We start from the raw sequence: 19,286 nt of genomic DNA on the forward strand, positions 1-19,286 counted from the left end.
TTCGACTAAGGGAAGCTAGAACGCCTAGGTTACATTCCCTGCAACTTGATAAACTGTACAAGCAAGTCATGAGTGAGCTAAAACCTAAGCCGTGCAATATGGCGCCCAACCTAAATACGGCGAAACCGCGTGCGGCTACCACGCTATCCTCTGGAGCCGCCATCTTGGACAGTGCGCATGCGCAGAAGCCAGGTCCTAGCGGCTGGCAAATTCCGAAGAAAACGGTCAAAATTACGACCAATGAACCCGTAACACCGGCACTGGGCGTTTCAAGCGGAGGCTGTAACAGATTCAGTGAACTTTCAGCTGGTAGTGCTGAGATGGATGCCGAGGACATTGACGACCCGGCCGACGTGACTGGGTAGCCAAAAGCCGCAAAAGCTCATAGACCCCCACCGATCTATTCTGTCAACACGTCCTGCAGGCGCTTATTCATTTGGCTAAGAATGTGAATTTGGCTAAAGGAGACTTCACAATGTGTTATTATGCTGGATTTTCCCGATTCTCCTAAAAGTGTGCGAGGCTGGCAGAACGACACAGCTCGAGCGAGTTCTTGAATGCTGGCGAACGTAGAAAAAGACAAATAGCGAAAGAGAAAGAGGTCCGAGAATTAAAGGGCCCGAGAAAAAACATTTGAGTAAGACAATATTAATTTAACCATAACTTTTTTATTTTTCATTTTTGCTAAATGAAACTTTTACCAATGTAATTGGAAGGTTCTTCTGATTAAAATAAGACCAAACACGACATAATTTGCATTATATTTACTTATTTATTTAAAACCTAATGCAAATATATAAAGTAACTATAATTCAAATTATGTCGTGTTTCATCTTGTTTTAATCGAAAAATTTCATCAATACGCTAGTGAAAGTTTCATTTAAAAGAAAAATCTGTCATTATAAAGCAACAAAGCGTAACTGCAGATTAAGTACACAAAAAAAACAAGGTTTATACCAAGCTTAACATTTTCTATTGTATTATGGTAATCGCTATATTATAGTTTTGTTTCCTTGTTGTATTATAGGAAAGTAAAATATGCAATATCGTGTAAGCGTGGACCAGGTACAATAGTTGCAAGAAACCTGATATGTATATAACAAATTAAATGAGGAATCAAGTTGTATCTAATCCATCTTTCATTGTAATGACCATTCACAGAATATAATTATAATAGTTGTAAGGAATAAGAAATAAAACTGACAAACCGTTAAAGATTGAAATTTCTTTATATCCTTACAATTTAACCTAACCAATTTTCCTCGTATGTCTTCGAATTTATGTATTGTAATAGTTAGAATAACAGTAATATCTAATTGAAGAAATTACTTCTGTATCACGTACTTTTATCATATGTACGTACATACATATGTATATATATAAAACTTAAATATTAAAAAAAATATCAAAGAAAGATGCAGTTCAACTCCTTTTTTAAACTGCTTTCCAAGTTAATGTATTTCATAGTATTAATGTATCAAAAATGTATTTTTATGTATTAGAAAAACGTTAATGTATTAAGAATCAGAACTGAAACCGTAAAATCGGGATTCGAACTGATTCTCCTGGTTTCTTAATTCAGCCATATTGCCATGCACGAAATTATATTATTTTGTCGATTCGTCGATGCTGCTGCCACGTGCTTTAGCGGCTTGAGCATCGAGCCGATAACGTAGAAATGACGAGAGCAGCCGAACTCTGCCAAACCCGCAGAGAGCTCACACGGACACGTGGGACAACGCGCTTGTGTTAGATGAAACAACTGCGGTAGGGGAGTCACTGGGACGTCGTGGGACGTCGTGGAGAGGGTAAAGATTTGTCCCACGTCCCACGGTTCTGGCATCACTGTCTTTAGTGGAGTTGCAGCGGACCAGCTACCCCCTGCCCGGCAAGCCTGTTGGAACCCAAGCGCCCCCCAACCTTCTGAATCCCCTAGTTGGTTGAATGAATTCAAAGCGGAAATTTCTCTGCTAGTTTCACAGTAGCTTAAATCACTATCTGCGCAGATCACGGCCAACTCTGAGAAAATCGAATTTATTTTTAATTCTGTGTTCAGCTCTCATAATGACTAATATCCCTGTTCCTGTTAGTAACATTAAGATAGTGGCGATTAACGTTAACTCGTTATGTGCTAACTATAGAAGGCTCGAATTGTTAGACTTTGCACGTAGGTGTGGCGGCGTATAGGGTACCTATTTTACCGACACGGAAAGTGCATTTCCGGTAAGTTGGCACTAGACAAAAAGGGAGCCACATACTTCCGGGGCGCGCAAGGATTTTCTCAGAGAAGAAAAATGCCTTCTTCCCACGCGAACCGTCGAAGTGGAAACATCGTAGTTTCCTGAAATCTCGATAAAGTGCGCATAGTTCCGCGGTTTTCTTTGTGCGAAGTCAAACGTTAATAATTAGTTAAGTTTGTTCATAGTTCAAGTTTAGTTCGAATCAATTAATTGTAAGAATTAGCAGCTAGTGCGCTCTGAAATAAACTAGTTAAAACATTACCCTGTTGATTCTCTTTCCTTCGACGGATAAGACAGTTTAGTTACGCGTGAGAGTGTAGCCAACGCTACATAGGTATGGTTACGACGCCATCTTTGTATCGAAAACCAAACTAAATGCCAGTCACAAAGTTTCCTTCCCTCATCACACTTTTATTAGGAACGATAGACATGCTTCTAATCATGGCGGAGGAACTGCTATCCTGGTCAGGAAGAATCTCCAGTTCGAGACCATTAATCTCCCGTTAATGCGGGGATTTCAAATTATCGAGGGTACTATTTTAAAGCTCCCCTCACTTCACAATAAGAATCTATTTGTAGTCAGTATCTATGCTCGCAATGATAACACGGTATTATTTGCTGAAGAGCTCTTTGCCCTATTCCGTGCTCTTGAACTTCATAGAGATGAGAACTATTTTATTATGGCTGGTGATTTTAGCATTAGATGTAAACAGTGGGGCGATCGTGCGAATAACCAGCGGGGTCGATTTTTTACGCGATGGACTGAACTATTTGAACAAGAGTTTAAGATTAATGTGATTACACCACATTCCCCCACTTTCAAACCGGCACACACCTTTCTCGACATTTGCTTAGCTGACTCCCGGCTAGCTCACACGAATCGCCACGGTCTCACTAATAAAGCGATTACGCTCCCATATGATAGCGACCACGCGGCAATCTCTCTTTCCTTTGAGATTGGGAATGACTCTATCCTCCTTGGATGTACTAATCCGCTGCCCCAGCGACTCAATTATAAAACCACCAATTGGGAAACCTTTACTGAGAGGTTGGGTGTCAATTATTCTTCTTCAATTCCGGACAATCGTAATCTGTCAATTACCGAAATTGACAGTGAGCTATTTGTCATCAATAACTGCATTATAAACACCATTCAGGAGACGGTACCTTGTTTTTCAACCAATCGTGCCCCTAATCTAGTTAAATATATAAATAGTAAAATTTCTAAATTGCAGCGTAAGGAGAGAAAATATAAAAACTAATATAAAAACTTTTATATTAATATTTTCTATTTCTCTAAGAAAACTTTACCCACACTCGTAAATTTCCCTTGAGTTCACATGTATTTTCATTGACGTAACTAGGTAGTCTCCCTCCCCAAAAATGTGGATCTTCGAGATTCTAAAATTTTAACATTTCAAAGTTCCAGAATTTCAAAATCTTAAAACTCTAAAATTTCAGATTCCCCACTCTAAACTTCACATTTCAGATCTTTAAAATTACAAATCTTCGAAATTTCAGAATCATAATTACAAAATTCTAAAATATCAAAATTGCAGCATTACGAAATTTCCGACTTTCTATTTCAGCATCATAAATTTTAAAGGTTTGATTTCCGACATTTTAGATTCCAGATTTTAGATTTTTTAGATTTCAGAATTCCAGCATTTCAAAATTTTAGATTTAAAAAATACCAAAATTTTGAGATTTTAAAATTATAAAATTTCAAAATATTAATATTTCAAACTTTCAAATCCCAGAGTTGTAAAATTCCAAAATTTCAGTTTCTCTAAATTCCAGAATCCCAGAATTCAAAAATTTCAAAATTTTAGTTCCTAAAAATGAAAAAATTTTAAAACTCTATAATTTTTAAGGGATCTGGTCCATCCAAGTTACGCCGATGCGCGTTATTCACACGGAAAACATAAATAAACAAATAGCCAATGATTGTAGAACTGTGCCACAGATGCAAGGGAACCGTACAGAAGCCAATGAGCTCGCTAATTCTTTGCTTTTTATAAGTGCCCGCCTGTAGAGCCAATAAAGTTGGGAATTATCCGACGCTTACTGTACTGTACATATGTATATAGCCCTAATCTCCACGTGTCGTTCAAATGTTCAGTTACCTGTATTACAGAGGATAATATTTTTAATATAAATATAGGCATTAACGTATTTGTTTATCAAACTGACTGATCAATTATTTTACTCATATAGAAATACTGCATACATATCGTAATTCTTCGTAAAGATTTTATTTGTAGACCAAAGATCAATATAAATAGTGATGATGAAACTTATATAACTATTATCGGTAAAATTTTATCTTATCACTATTTTTCAGACATCTCTAATAATTGCGTTCAGAACAATCGAATAACCAATAATAATTTCAGATTTGATGCCACTTATTCAATGGTTTTTGATATCCTCATTCAAAATGTACTACATTTATAATTAGCTGAAGTGAGTAATACGAAACAGTGTGTTTTAAGTCGTTTCTCGAAGTGAATCGAACTGGATAGAATAATTGTATTCAGGTAAATACTTTCTTTAAAATTAAGGGGGGAGTTTCATTTTTTCGGTGGAAAAAAACGACTTTTTTGGGAATATTTTTTACCAAAACTATGCGGTACTTTAATTTCATCTTTGGTGCATCTTTTGGCAATATATTTTTGTACTTAAAAATATTTTTATTATTAAAAATATTGCATTGTGTTCTTCGTGAACTTGAATGCCGCGTGGGGTGCCTCATTTGCTGGTGTGCACGATATCAGCTGTTACGATTATCTGAAACCAAAAAATCCAATGGTATTTTGTTCTGTATACATGTAGTTATCGTTTGAACTAGAAGTAAGAAAAGAAAATTGTTTTTGAGAAAATGGCAGCTTGTCAAACTTGGATGATCGATTTTACTCTTAAAATTGATAACTTTTCTTGCGATAAAAAGAAATATGTACAACGTATCACTTTTTCTCTAGTTTAGACGATAAAGGGATGTCTTCTGAACATACAGTTAAAATTTCAAGTCAATCGATTCAATAGTTTTTTAGAAATCATGACCGCCAGTTGTAAAAAACCTGTTTCGAGAAAAACGCGTTTAAAGTTTCAAGTTGAATTTATGAAGATATATCAAGTACTTACAGCTAATCTGCTATACCAAGGCCATAGAGTATTCCTTCTTCTTGCTCGTAGAATTCGTCTCTTTCCTGTTGTTGCATCCGTTGTTGTGTACGAGCTTCTTTTGTGATTTCATGGCTCCGTCACGTCGATCGCTCCAGTCGCTTTTCACCATGGGCATTGCAAAAAATTTTCGTCTACTCACCAATATCAATTCCGATGGTTATCATTACTTTTAAAATAACAGAAAAGCCTTCATTATAAATGCTGGCTGCTATATTTCTACTGTTTTGAAGCCACAGTGTAGATGTTTGGGGGCTAATCGCCAGACAGTAGAATTAAAACTTTCGTTACTATTTTGTGTTTCACCACAATGGTTCGTCAATTCGTAGTGTCATGGAAAATAAAAAAGGAGAAAAGAATATAAACTTTATGGTACAGAGTCCCGTGTGTTCGTCACGAAACACAAACAGTTGCTACGCGCTTCAAAATATACCTGCGCGCCAAGTCCGGTTTACGGTTTATAACTTTCACAATCTAATTAGTTTAGAATTAAAACTTTGTAGAAGTATTTTCAAGACTTCAAACTACAAGATTACGTAAAAAAAAAAAAAATCGATTTTTTTCACCAAAAAAATGAAACTCCCCCCTTAAGCGTTGTTATTTTATCTGTTCCCTTGTTTATTTCTTATTTATTAGAATGGTTTAACCAAATTATGTTGTCAGATTCAGCAATAAAATTATCAAAAAATAAGAAAAATTTCATTTTACTTCGTTTATTTTGTTTTTTAGAAAATTTCCAAATTTTTTGCTCCTTTTGCCCATTTAAAAATTTAATTTAAACTTTCTACTTGTAACCACGCTAGAAAGGTATATTGTTTAAAATAAAAGCAGTAAATAAATAGTTATTATCTCCCTTTCTCACTCCAACTGAAAGCTTGAAAATTTGAAAAACTGTTCACTTTTATAGTCTCGTCCGCGGCAATATAACGAGAGCCTACTGCAAAATGAACTACATGTAGAGCTAGATAAAATTTGTAGAAAAAATATTTAAAATTAGATATTACAAAGTTTAAATAAAATAGTATTTTAAATAGGAAACGAAATATTTCAGTTTTATTTTAATAACCTGAAACATAAAATAAAATGATTTTATTTATTGAAAGTTTGTCATAGGCAAAAGTTAAAATTCAGTTGAGTTTTGTCATGTGTCATTTTCGATGACTGCATATTAATAATCAGTGATTAATTTTATTTATTTCTTATCAAAAGGTGACGAGCTTACATTAACAATCAATTTTGTTAGTATAAAAGAATATATTAGTAGAATATATTAGTATGTTAGTATAAAAGTTATATTAATTTCAATTCATTAGGTATTAATTAATCGAAATAAAATTAAAAAATTAACAATAGAAATATGAAATATTTACATACTTAATCTATTAATGAATATAATACTGTTTATTATTTTCAAAAAATAAATTTAAAAATGGCAAGTTAATTATTGTATTATGATTTTTTCATTTCGTTTAATAATTATATTTTGTCTACAAATAAAATCTTCACGAAGATTTACGATATGTGTGCAGTGTTTCAATATAAGTAAAATATATATATTTTTTAACATAAAGGACTTTTCGATAATAACTACATAATTATTGTTTATTCTATTTTGCAGCTTTTATTAATTTTCCGATCGATAAGGATTTGGTGAACATTAGATCAAGATGACTGGCTTTGAACTTCTTTGTGGGCTCGTCCTAATCTTTCTTACCTTTTACTACTATTTAGTACGCGATTATGATTTTTGGAAACGACGAGGCATTTCTGGACCCAAGCCAGTACCACTTTTTGGCAACTTTATGAATTCACTATTGGGAAAAATATCTTTGGGTGATGAAATGGTAAAATATTATAAACAGTACAAACATTTACCTGTGGTGGGACTATTTATTCGTAACCAACGAGTCTTGGGTATTATTGATCCTGATATAATTAAAACCATCCTGATCAAGGATTTCTCTAAATTCGCCGATCGTGGACTTAGAGTGAACAAGGTGGTAAGTTTGTAAAAAAATTTAAATTTTATAACCGTACCTGGTTTCAATTGCTAAATGTATTATATGAAATTTTAATTCATATTTTTATTGTATACACGCGATCAAATCAGGCGTTCCTAGGGAAAATGGCGATATAGGAGAAGCAGGAATTCTTAAAATTTTCATTTTAACAATATTAATATTTCAAGTAATTAAATATTATAAAATTTAGTATATAACTGACAAGGAACGATTCCAAACTCAGGAATCCGAAAGATTATGAAACTTTGTGAATATGTAGGGGCTAACCCCCATCATTAAAACGCAATTTTTTTTCTTGCCCGTTTTCAGCCTAAGGGGGTGAAAATTGTCCTTAAAATTTCGGCCGTTTTTCTTTGTTTTTTCTTTTTCTCCAAAACCGTTAAAAATATCCGAAAACTTCATAAACAAAAGTTGTTTATCTTAATGTATAAAATAAAAAATTATTCAAACAATTATTAAAAGTTATAAACAAAAAAGCTTAAAGATTATTGAAAAGTTCTAAAGCTTGTTATGAAAGTAGGAAATGGTCTGTTGTTTAAAGCGATGTAACGTTTAATGTTTACCATTTGCTATTTTAAGGGGACAAGAGGTATTACTGAATATAATGGTATATTTCGTTCTTATTTTATTATTTGCAAACAGTAACTGATATAAAAAGGTCCTTAGGACAATAATTATTACCGTTGTGTAAAAAAAAAAACCACAATGATGTGCCATGTAGGTTTTATATTAATATCTATGAAGATGGAACTCTTGAAAAAAATGTTTAAAGCACAAAAATTGATTGTATCATGAATAACGTATTATAGCATAGTTACCACATATGGAACAACGTGGCGGGTTTATAGAATCTTCTTGAGCAAAAGCAAAATCAACAAGATTTTCAAAATTACTTGGTTTTTTCCATGTACCCACTTTTGTACCGTGCATATGAAAACATATTGTGATATTTTTGTGGCGATAATTAGTGATAGCTGATGAGGGGAATATCCTCTACCTATTCATAAAGTTTCATAATTTTTTCGATTTCCGGGTTCGGGATCATTCCTTATGAAAAGTATGAATCGTAAATAAATATTAATTAAAATTTTCGTGTATAAACGTTTGCACGCAAGTGATAGGGTCAAACTCCTATATATTCATTATCATTTTATTTAAAATTGGTAATGTTGTATATTAAAATTTGATTGATCAATTGAAGTTTAAAATAGCTGAATCTATTAATCCAACATCATTGTATTTATATAAATGACACATACAGGGTGTTTCGTTTAAAACAGGCCACCTAAATATCTCCTCTATCTCTGAAAATACAAAAAATGTTTCTGACGTAATCTAAATGGTTTCAAAAGACAAATCAGATGGAAGAACCGTTTTTTATAAATTGTAATTTTTTAATCGTTTTTTTGAGGTCACTCGTGTTTAAATTTTAGTCCACGGTCACTTCAAGGTCGTGCTATTAAACATGGATGAATGCACAATAATATTTGCTATAACATACAACAACAAAAAATGTGTGTACATACGTAAAAAACCCGAGTGACCTAGAAAAAACGATTAAAAAATTACAATTTATAAAAAACAATCCTTCCATCTGATTCGTCTTTTTTAACCGTTTCGATTACGTCAGTAACATTTTTTGTATTTTCAGAGATAGAGGGGCTATTTAGGTGGCCTGTTTTAAACGGAACACCCTGTATATTATGTTATACATATTTCGTATAACTCACATCTATACATATAAAGCGTAAAGACATCTCCGTGTCACTTTTCACCTCGAGAACTACTGGGATTAGAGATACACTTTATACATCATTAGAAAGGTCCCACTGAGCCTAACTGAAAACCGTTATGTTTGCGCGTCTAAGTGGTTGGAGTGAAAAGTTACAGGGATTTCCATTTCCTGTAGAAAGTCTATGGGTCGCACCTTTTCGCAGCGCGCGCATGCCCCCAACAGTACGTAATGTCTTTGAAAAGGATTACGCTGGTAGTATGCAGCGCGTGCGCGCCTAACAATAGTTTTTGCAGACGGTCTATATTTCAAAAACGAGAATTTTCCAAGGGACGAACGGCTCGTATATAGTTTTCATATAACTCCGCTAGATTCTGGAATGGAATACCGCAGAAGCGGAAGGTCAATTGTATTTTAATTATATATATTATAGATTCTTTAGATGTTTAAGAATTTTCTGATGTAATAGAAAAGAGATTTCAGTTAATGACCATACGACTTAAGATCACTACCGGTTCTCGTCCGATCATCGAAGTCAAGCAAACGATAAGTTGGGCGCAGATAATAATACTTTAATGGGTGGCCTCGTGGGAACTCCATGTGCTATTAGTCTTCGTTTTTTTTTTCTAGAATTAAAAAATTTGACTATTGTATCCGATAAAATCCTCTTTTATTTAATTTTAAATATATTAATTACACAAATCTTAAAATGCATTTCTATTACACTGTCTATGACAGTTAGCATTCCGGTTTCGGTATCTACGGTTTCAGTTATTCGTGATTCGAAATATCAAAGTTTTAGAAATTTGAACGATCCGCATAGAAGTGAAAAAGAAAATAATATCGAAACTCAAAATATAAAACAAAAGCTTTAATAAACAAATAATGAGATAAAAATATAGTTAAATATTTTGGTCAGATAATCAAAGAAAGGTAAATAGGTTTGGATACAAAAAATCATTAACTTAAGAAACAATTACAATGTAATAATTTTAGTTTTTAGTTTTTGGTAACAAAAATTGTTAAAGCAAAAATTTAATTTTTTGAAAATTTTATGCAAAATTTTAAACTGTAATTAAATAGTAACACACTAATATAATTGTTTATGAATTTTAAAGAGAATAAATGTTACAGTAATAATTTTCACAATGCGGTATCAACTCTTGAACTTAGGCCAGGTTGTCAAAACTGAAGGTTGTAAGATTTATCCGTGGGGTTTCATACGGGTTACGCACGAAGAGCGTATCGTCACGGCGCGGGGTTGGAGTTCTTTCCGGGTAGAGAGGATCAGTAGATTCATGAAAAGAAGGATTTCAAGGAAGTGCCGAGAGCCGCGTGGGCAACGTCTTCTTCCCCGATTTTATTGATAGGATGATGCCGTATATACGTCTTCCTCAGAGTCGGAAAGGAGGCGTTGAGGTACCGGTCGTCGTGAGAGTCTCAGTTGCCAAAAGCCTTTGGTGTTATGGTGTAAAAGGTATACTGTTTTTCAGTAAGTGCCGAACAAGTCGTCTTCTCAGCTGAGGGTGCAGTTCGCTTGTCTTCCGTAGACTGGCTTTCCTTGGTTTTTTTTTTTTTTTTTTGAAGGCGGGGTGCCTGTGTTAATTCTGGTCCTTTTTGGAAGAGTCTCTTGGATATTTCTCCTTATACTCTTAGATGGAAGTTCGAGTTGATGGTTTGATCCTTGAAGTGGGTCGTCCTACAGGTGATTGCTCATGCGGGGAAAAAATCCTGCGACAGAAAAAAGGTAGAGCAGTTTGGTTGCTCTAAACAGGATGATTTATTGGCAAGGAGGAATTTGAGTTAGGTTTGGGGGGGAGGGGGAAGCCGTAGACTGACTTTTCTTGGAAAAACGGCCCTGTTTTTATACGAAAAGGTAGGCCCGTCCAATCAGCGAAGGCCTAATACTGAGCGCGAGGGTTTTATGGCATGATCTGAAGGGTCAGCTCTGTGCGTCGGTGCTCGTCGAAATCGTGCATTTAACCTAATATCCTATACACTACATGTTCTTTACATTATTTACACTATACTATATGCTATCTTAGGCGCTACAAGGTTATCATTTTCTTATCATATACCAATGACTGATAGTAAAGATACGTGACAGATAATACCTGTTTAAAAATATCAGCAGATGTATTATATGATATTAATAATCCTTGAAAATGTAGGTTTGTATTGATTAAGAGAATCTTTTAATCTAGCAATCTGAATGTCTGACATAAAAAATTAACGCAGGTTATATTATAACTTTGAACGAGGAACGTATAAAACTGATATTTCAATAAGATACGTTTGAACTGATTTAGCGTGATTAATTTACCTCTCTCTGTCTTTGAAAAATGCCTACTTTTAATCATTTATTTTTTTTTGTGGATTAAGAATTAATAGAAACCTCAGCAACAATAAATGTTAAGTAATTGTAAGAAAGGTGGTAGTAATACAGAACAGTTATTTTATTTTTTAACACGTTGGCCGCCCAGCAAAATGTGGTTGTTATAACACAGCGCCGCAATTAATTGTGCCTGACATAATAGTGCAAGTGCAGGGTTATGAAATGCAAATTATCATTTGAGTTTCATAAACATTTTACGCGGTATATGTACAGTATATTTCTTGTACAAACTGTTATAAGAGTATTTCTAAAAGCAGTTTTGTTTGAATTAAAAAAAATGATATAAATATATAATAATAATATCCCGATGTTATATAACTTGCTAACGGCAGACCTGGAGGAAGAGATGAGGAAGGGAGGGATAGGAAGTCTCAAACTGGGGGAGAGAAAAGTATTTACTCTAGCCTACGCCGATATAATAATAATCTAAATAATAATAATAATAATAATAATAAATAATAATATAAATCTTACAGAATTAAATGGTAATAAACATTGAAAGTAATTGTGATTGTGATTGTGAAACATTGCAAAATTGTTCAATATAATATTTATAGTTCTTCATCTGATTCTTAGTTTGAAAATGAAGTAACAAACGCACAATCAGGTTTCACCTATTACCTATACAGATTCCTAGAGTAATTGTTCGGGAAATTAACCACTCCTGATTTTTTTTCATCATTTGGTATCATCATCAGATCGATAGGCGGAGAATCACCAATAATGCACCGACACCCCTTGCCCGGCATGGTACCATGGAAAAGTCACGCATTGGGTAATAGATGGCATGCCGGCGCGGCGGCCAACGTGTTAAAAACAAAGTCTCATAATAATTAACAAAAAGATAGACGAGTAATTTTGAGGTATTTTAATTGAAAGGTACCTACTGTAATACATAGTAGCAAAATAAAAATGTTTTCATTATAGGCTGAACCGTTATCTCAGCACCTGTTTTCTCTGGAGACTAAAAGATGGCGACCGCTAAGAACAAAATTGTCACCAATATTTACCAGTGGCAAATTGAAAGACATGTTTTCTTTGATTCTCGAATGCTCTGTTAATTTTGAGAAATACTTGGACACATTAGTAGCAGAAGGAAAGCCCATCGACTGCCGTGAATTAACAGCTCGATTCACGACTGATGTGATTGGTAGCTGCTCGTTTGGAATTGATGCAAACGCCATGTCGCAAAAGGAATCAAAGTTCCGTGAAATAGGAAGACAGATTTTCTATCCTGGCTGGAAGCAGATATTTAGGATGAGACTTAGAGAGTCTCTTCCGAAATTGTACACTCTTATAGGTTACATATTACCGCATGACGAAATGACTAAATTCTTCACAGAAATTGTATTAGATACGATTGAGTATAGGAAGAAGAACAATATTGTCAGACATGATTTTATCAATAAGCTGATGGAACTTCAAGCGCATTCTGAGAAACTAGGCGATATTGGTACGTGTAGGATATTTATATTTCAACGTGACAACACATTTATATATATTATCTAATTACTTTAACACGTTCCGGTCCACTTAAGTAAGCGTCTGCGAAGTTAGTACCTTATTTTCAAAAAACAAAACTTTTAGCAACAGTTCTATTTGTACCCGCAATAGTTTTACAGTTCCTGATAGGTTTCAGAAATTGTTCCGGCGAAATATCTAAAAAAATAGCATTTTAAAAATATGAGGTGCCAACTTTGCGTGGCATCATGCGAAAAATGTTATTTAAATCATCGTATTTTATAGTTTTCAAATAGTTCTATAGTTCTTGATAGGTTATAGCAATAGTTCCGACTGCGAAATATTATAAAAACAATGTCTAATCTCGAAACTGGCACCTCAAATTTCCATTAAAATGGCCAGAACTTTGGATTTTTCAAAAAATTTCATTTTTGGACTTGGGAACTAGAAACTTAAAGTAACCAGAACTTTTTTGTTTTTGAAAGTGATCCGTATTTTTCGGAACGTGGGGTTATAAAATCCTTTTTACTGCATTAAAGTATGTTGTTTAATTTGATAGTTATCCATTTTTAAATAAATAAGTACTTTTTGTTAAAATAAATATAAAAGGGGGTATAGTGTCGAATGGCTGATATTAACCTTTAGTAGATTACTACACATTAGCTAGGGAAATTTCATTCATATTATAATAAAAATAACCGGTATATGCACTTGCCCCGTTTGCGAACTTACCCCACGCAAGGGTAAGTTCAACCCCTGCGTGGGGTAAGTTCAACGGTATGATTTTTATTTGTGATCGAATCCATTTTGACCAAATAGACTAAAAATAAAAATATTGAATTATGTGTTATTCCTACAACATTTGAAATCTTAACATTTTGTCCTATTGGTTTGTGTAAGAAAATGACATTTTGCAAGCTAAACGAATAAAGAATGCGAAACAAGCTTACAATTTATTTAAAAAAATGGAATTTTGTAGAAATGTAGTTCAAGTGACATTAGTAATGAAACCGTATTTTTTAATTTCGACAATGATCATACAAGTAAAAATTATGTTTTGGTAGTACCACGAATTTTTTTTGAAATCGTATAATATGTATATGAAAACAGAGTTGAATTCATAATTGCACACATTGATGGAGCGTTCAATCATCGGTACGCTGCATTTTGCTGGTTTCTAAATCATTCTTTTAATTTCTTCCTATCTATTGTTGAACACCCAGTATATGGAAGTACATTGCATTAATATACTTTTAATTATTAAAGTCTAAAACGACATATTTATATTCTTTTACAGAATTAACGGACACATTGTTAGCCGCGCAAGCATTTGTATTTTTCGCTGCTGGATTCGAAACTTCCGCAGCAACGATAGCCAATGCTCTTTATGAATTGGCTTTAAATCAAAAACTACAAATTAAGGTAAGAGAAGAAATTAGAGAACATTACGCGTTGAACAATGGAGAATGGCCATACGAGAACATTAATGATATGCCGCTTTTGGACGCAGTATTTAAAGGTACGTTATATGTGAACCGAATGCAAATATATAATTTTGTCTTATATATAACGGTTGAAATAAAACATGGCCATCTGAGCAATCACGTTGCGATAAAATACCATCCTCTACATCATGAGGCACTTCCCGCAATAATAGGTATTTTAGTACATGCTACTCGAATCAAGACGTCTCCACTGAAAATCGGTAAATTTTTAAACGTTATATCTTGAAAACTAATTAAAATCGGGTGTAATACATTCAAGCTTAATAAATTCGTCTTGGAAGACACTATCACATAATCTGAAAAACAAAATACATAGTTCCGTTTAAGAAATAAAACTTGACCACCATATCTTTTAAACTAATAATGTAAAAAAATTTTGTTCACGCCAAAACATAAATCCCATTTTACCGTACAATTTCTATATAAACAATTTTTCGTGTCATTAATAGTTGTGGAATAACGCGACTGTCACACTTAAACGCGGACACCCTGTATGTGGAGCCTCCTTTCCTACAGGGTGTCCCAGAACTAGATCGTATCCCCTGGAGCAGGGCTCGGAATTAACTGCTCTATAGCCAACACTCTCGCGATTTAGTCTACGTTCTACGTTCGCTCTAATTGGATAGTGTTTCTCGTTAATAATTCAAAAACGTAGCCTTAACCAACATTTTGGCAAAGGATAACATTGTTCAGAATCACCTCCGCAATCATCTCTTCAGGAGATTTGACCTAGTTTTGGGTCACTCTGTATATCGTTATTCTCGTTGGAAACGCTATTTCGTCATTCTTGATTTTCGTCTTATTTTGATCCCTAGAATCACCAAAAAATCTCCCACCTGTTGTCGAACACCCTGTATAATAATGTGCCGTTGGTCTTTGGAGAATCTACGGAAAATCTAAGAAGAGTATATTATAGAATCTAGACCAGACTTGGAAATTAACTCCACTTTTCGGCCGATTTTCAGAAATTACGGCCCCTTTCTCCAGTCATGCCTCTTGATTTCTGCAACGATCATAGTTCTCAAGACACTTCAGGTGTGTGTCATATCAATCGCGCGTGGCGCAAAAGGACTACACTCGTATCAATACGTTTCCACATCACCCATGGAGTGCGATTCATATACAGGGTGATTCTCTCGCAACGCAACACAAAAGCCGTCCCGCACAATGGAACCCTGTTGTTTTTGCCGGTAAAGAGACCCAGGGGCCATATCGCCGGACCCAAAACTGCTTTGTGTGTGTTTATGGCTGAGACGAAGATCAGAAACGGAACAGCAGGGGTTCCATTTTGCGGCACGGCTTTTGTGTTGCGTTGCGAGAGAATCACCCTGTAGCACGCGCCTGAGGTGTCTCGAGGACTACGGTTGTCGCACGGACCGAGACGCGCGACATGAGAAAGGGGACGTACCTTCTGAAAATCCTTCAAAAAAGCAGTTAATTCTCAAGTCTGATCTAGAAAAAAGTGGCGTGAGTGGTAAGATATCTCTTCCTCTACAGGAAGCCTATGTTACACGCAACTGTACACCTTATCTTTTTCATAGTCACAAATAAAATAATCCAACGACGTCATAATAATCATACCATCTTGGAAGTTTATTAATATCGTTGTTCGATTAAAACTTTAATCATGATAAAATGATTATTTCACCGATTGTACGACATAGGACACTGTTTTCTTGGAAACAGATATCATCGTATTCTTATTTGCTAGCCCCGTGATATGTAATATATATGTAGCATTTATTTTTTATTCACCTGTGGGTTACAAGAATTTTCGATTACATATAACTTCTACAACGCATCTTACACTAATTTATAATTCACTCCTTATTATTAAAGGATTAATGTTGTTATTATTTTTTAAACATAATTTCTTACACTATAATATTACTTTCTCTATAATTACACATTTCATAACTACACCACTCAAATTATACTAATCAGCGCCGGATTAAGGGGAGGACTGAAGAACGTTACAACCCGGGCCCCCATTTTGCAGCGAACCCCGTTATAAGCCTTCCATTTACTGTGTCAAAAAATATTCAATTAAATTTTGTCTACTGTTACTTCTTTTTCTGTACAATTAAACGTTATTTAATTTTATTTAAAATAAATTTCAATTTTTGAACCAAGTTGATTAACCAAGGGGCTTCTCTCTAAAAGGCCTCTTTTGAGAGTCTCGAGGCCTCAAAAAACATAATCCGGTCTTAATACTAGTAATAAAGCTTGTATTATTTGCCAAAAACTGTAATTAATTATGGATAACGGTTGTCAAACATAATTATAATAAAAAGTGTTCGACATTTGAGAAATATCGTATTTATAAATAAAATATTCATTTAGTTATTATTTTTTTGCAAATTTTTTGCTTTCTAGAAACATTAAGGAAGTACCCACCAATCACGATTATAATGAGAAAGGCAGAAGAAAATTACACTTTTGAAGATCTAAAACTTACAATACCAAAGGGCACAAGGATTTTCATCCCTTCATATGCAATGCAGCATGACCCTGAAATTTATCCTGATCCTGAAGTTTTTGATATTAATCGATTCACCGCTGATGCAGTAGCGAAAAGGCATCCCATGCACTACATACCTTTTGGTGATGGTCCCAGAAACTGTATCGGTACGTAGATAAATTGTAATATTTTGATGAAATTTTAATGAAATCTCCTCCAATTTTTAAGTTTACAAAATTTATATTTATTGACCCTTAGATAGCTAACCATTAAAATAGCAGTTTAATTTTAATATAAGTTTAATTTTAAACTCCATTTATTTTTATTTCCTAAGCTTCAGATTATTTCTTTAGATATTATCTTTTCAACGTATAAAACTCCTGATATACTGTTCGTAGATCTAGAGCACGATTGACTCAACATTCGCTGTTCGATGGTTAAAAATAGCCAAAAATTATTTTTAAATCGCTGACAATCGCTGTTCATGATACAAACATATCAAAAAAATTAATAATACAAAAATTGAAAATTGAAATTGTAACCTGAAAATTTTAAGCACTAAAAACTAAAAATTTGAAATTGTAGATATTCAGTATATAGAATATTTGGTTATAGATTAAAAACTTGAAGTTTTTAATTCAATCTGTAAATATAAATATGTAGAAAAAGAAAAAGAAGAATTTTATATTTCTGAATAATTGTTTGAATAATAATTTATTTCTTTTATATAAGCAAATAGCAACATCTGACAATATTTTTATTTTTTATTATAAAATATATAACCTCTGTACATTCTAATACAAATAGACATTAAATCATCTTTATTATTTCTAAATACACGCACTGTTACATATTTTTATTGTATTATTTTGTTTCTCATTAAATCTTACTATTTTTTTTTTGCAGGTGCACGTTTTGCACTCTTCCAAACAAAAATTGGATTAATAAAGGTTCTTCTTAAATACAAAGTCGACACTTGTGAAGAAACCCGACCGTATGAGATTGAACCACGTTCTTTCTTATTAGCACCAAAAAATACAATTACATTAAAAATGTCTAAACTAACTGTACTAGCGTAACTGTACTTATAAAATTATTCCAATTTTAGGATTAACTTACTTATCGTAACCAAGCGTAGAAAGTATTTTTGTAAGAATAATCAGCGAATAATTGTTTTTTGTAAACAAATAATACGTGCATAGGTACTTTTTCATTTGTTTTATTTAAAAATATTGATATAATTAATTTAATAACCTATAACCTATAAAGTTAATGCAACTTTAAAAATTAAATTTAAATAAGTATCTACAGAGTGTACATTTTATACAGTCGTAAGTTTTATTTATTTATATGTATATTAATAAAATATATATAAGAATACTAACCTGAAGTTAGACGTATAATTTTTAACCAAAAGGAAAAATATTGTTTGAAGAAGCATAAATAAAATTTTGAAAATAAAAATAATGTAAAATACTAAATTAAATTAAAAATATTCATGGTCCGTCTCCAGAGCAGAAACGTCAGGTAACTTCTTCCCAAATATAGAATTTCACTTCTCTCCATCTTTTTAATAAATGAAAAACTTAATTTATACCTGTACACGTCATGGCCACAAAAAAAGGGTAAGAAACTGTACTATTTTTTCTTCATGAACGCAAATGTTTGTACAGACGTCAAAAGGTTGTGTACGCATGAGAGAAACGCGCGAATTTTGAATATTGATAACTTACAAATATTTCAGTTTTATTGGTGAACTTGTAGAAAAGCTACCCCCACTCAAATTTCGATGATTTGTAAATATGTTGTAAAATTTGTCATTTGTAGCAATTTGTTTCATTTAAGCTATATGTCGGATTCGATTATTTTGCGAGGTATTTGCGAAAGAATATTGCTACTGCTACTACAGCGAATTCTGCCTGACATATGCGCCCGTGGCCGTGTGTGAACCGGCTCGCTTGCCTACCGTTTCTGTAAGCAGCACCCTATGGTCCAGCTACTATTCATTCAATGGGTGAACTGAAATACATAAATTGAATTTCATTGAATTTCACCTGTACGTACATACTGGGTACAACTCGCCACCGCGAAGATGGTCACGCGATTAGTGCGGGCCCCAACCTCGCTATGGGATACAAAGGAACTGGCGACAATGAATCCCTTGACTGCACCATGAAGACACACAGAGTCGTTTCGGCCCGGGTAGGTTCCCGCTGGTACGTGACAGTACGGACCTCTTTATGGTGCAGTCAAGAGGTCCATTGTCGCCAGTGTTCCTTTGTGTCCCC

At 33.8% G+C, this 19,286-nt stretch overlaps 1 protein-coding gene across 1 annotated transcript; it reads left to right on the forward strand.

Moving 5' to 3' along the window:
* Positions 1 to 4,643: 4,643 nt before the first annotated feature.
* LOC117610875 (putative cytochrome P450 6a14) lies at positions 4,644 to 18,282 on the forward strand. Its single transcript, XM_034338710.2, has 6 exons — positions 4,644 to 4,780; positions 7,042 to 7,423; positions 12,499 to 13,024; positions 14,330 to 14,551; positions 16,914 to 17,165; positions 17,905 to 18,282. Exons 2-6 carry the CDS (start codon positions 7,091 to 7,093, stop codon positions 18,075 to 18,077), a joined length of 1,506 nt encoding a protein of 501 aa, XP_034194601.1. The 5' UTR covers positions 4,644 to 4,780; positions 7,042 to 7,090; the 3' UTR covers positions 18,078 to 18,282.
* The last annotated feature ends 1,004 nt before the right edge of the window (positions 18,283 to 19,286 follow it).

Source organism: Osmia lignaria, chromosome 4 (assembly GCF_051020975.1).
Source record: "Osmia lignaria lignaria isolate PbOS001 chromosome 4, iyOsmLign1, whole genome shotgun sequence".
NCBI classification, from domain to species: domain Eukaryota; kingdom Metazoa; phylum Arthropoda; class Insecta; order Hymenoptera; family Megachilidae; genus Osmia; species Osmia lignaria.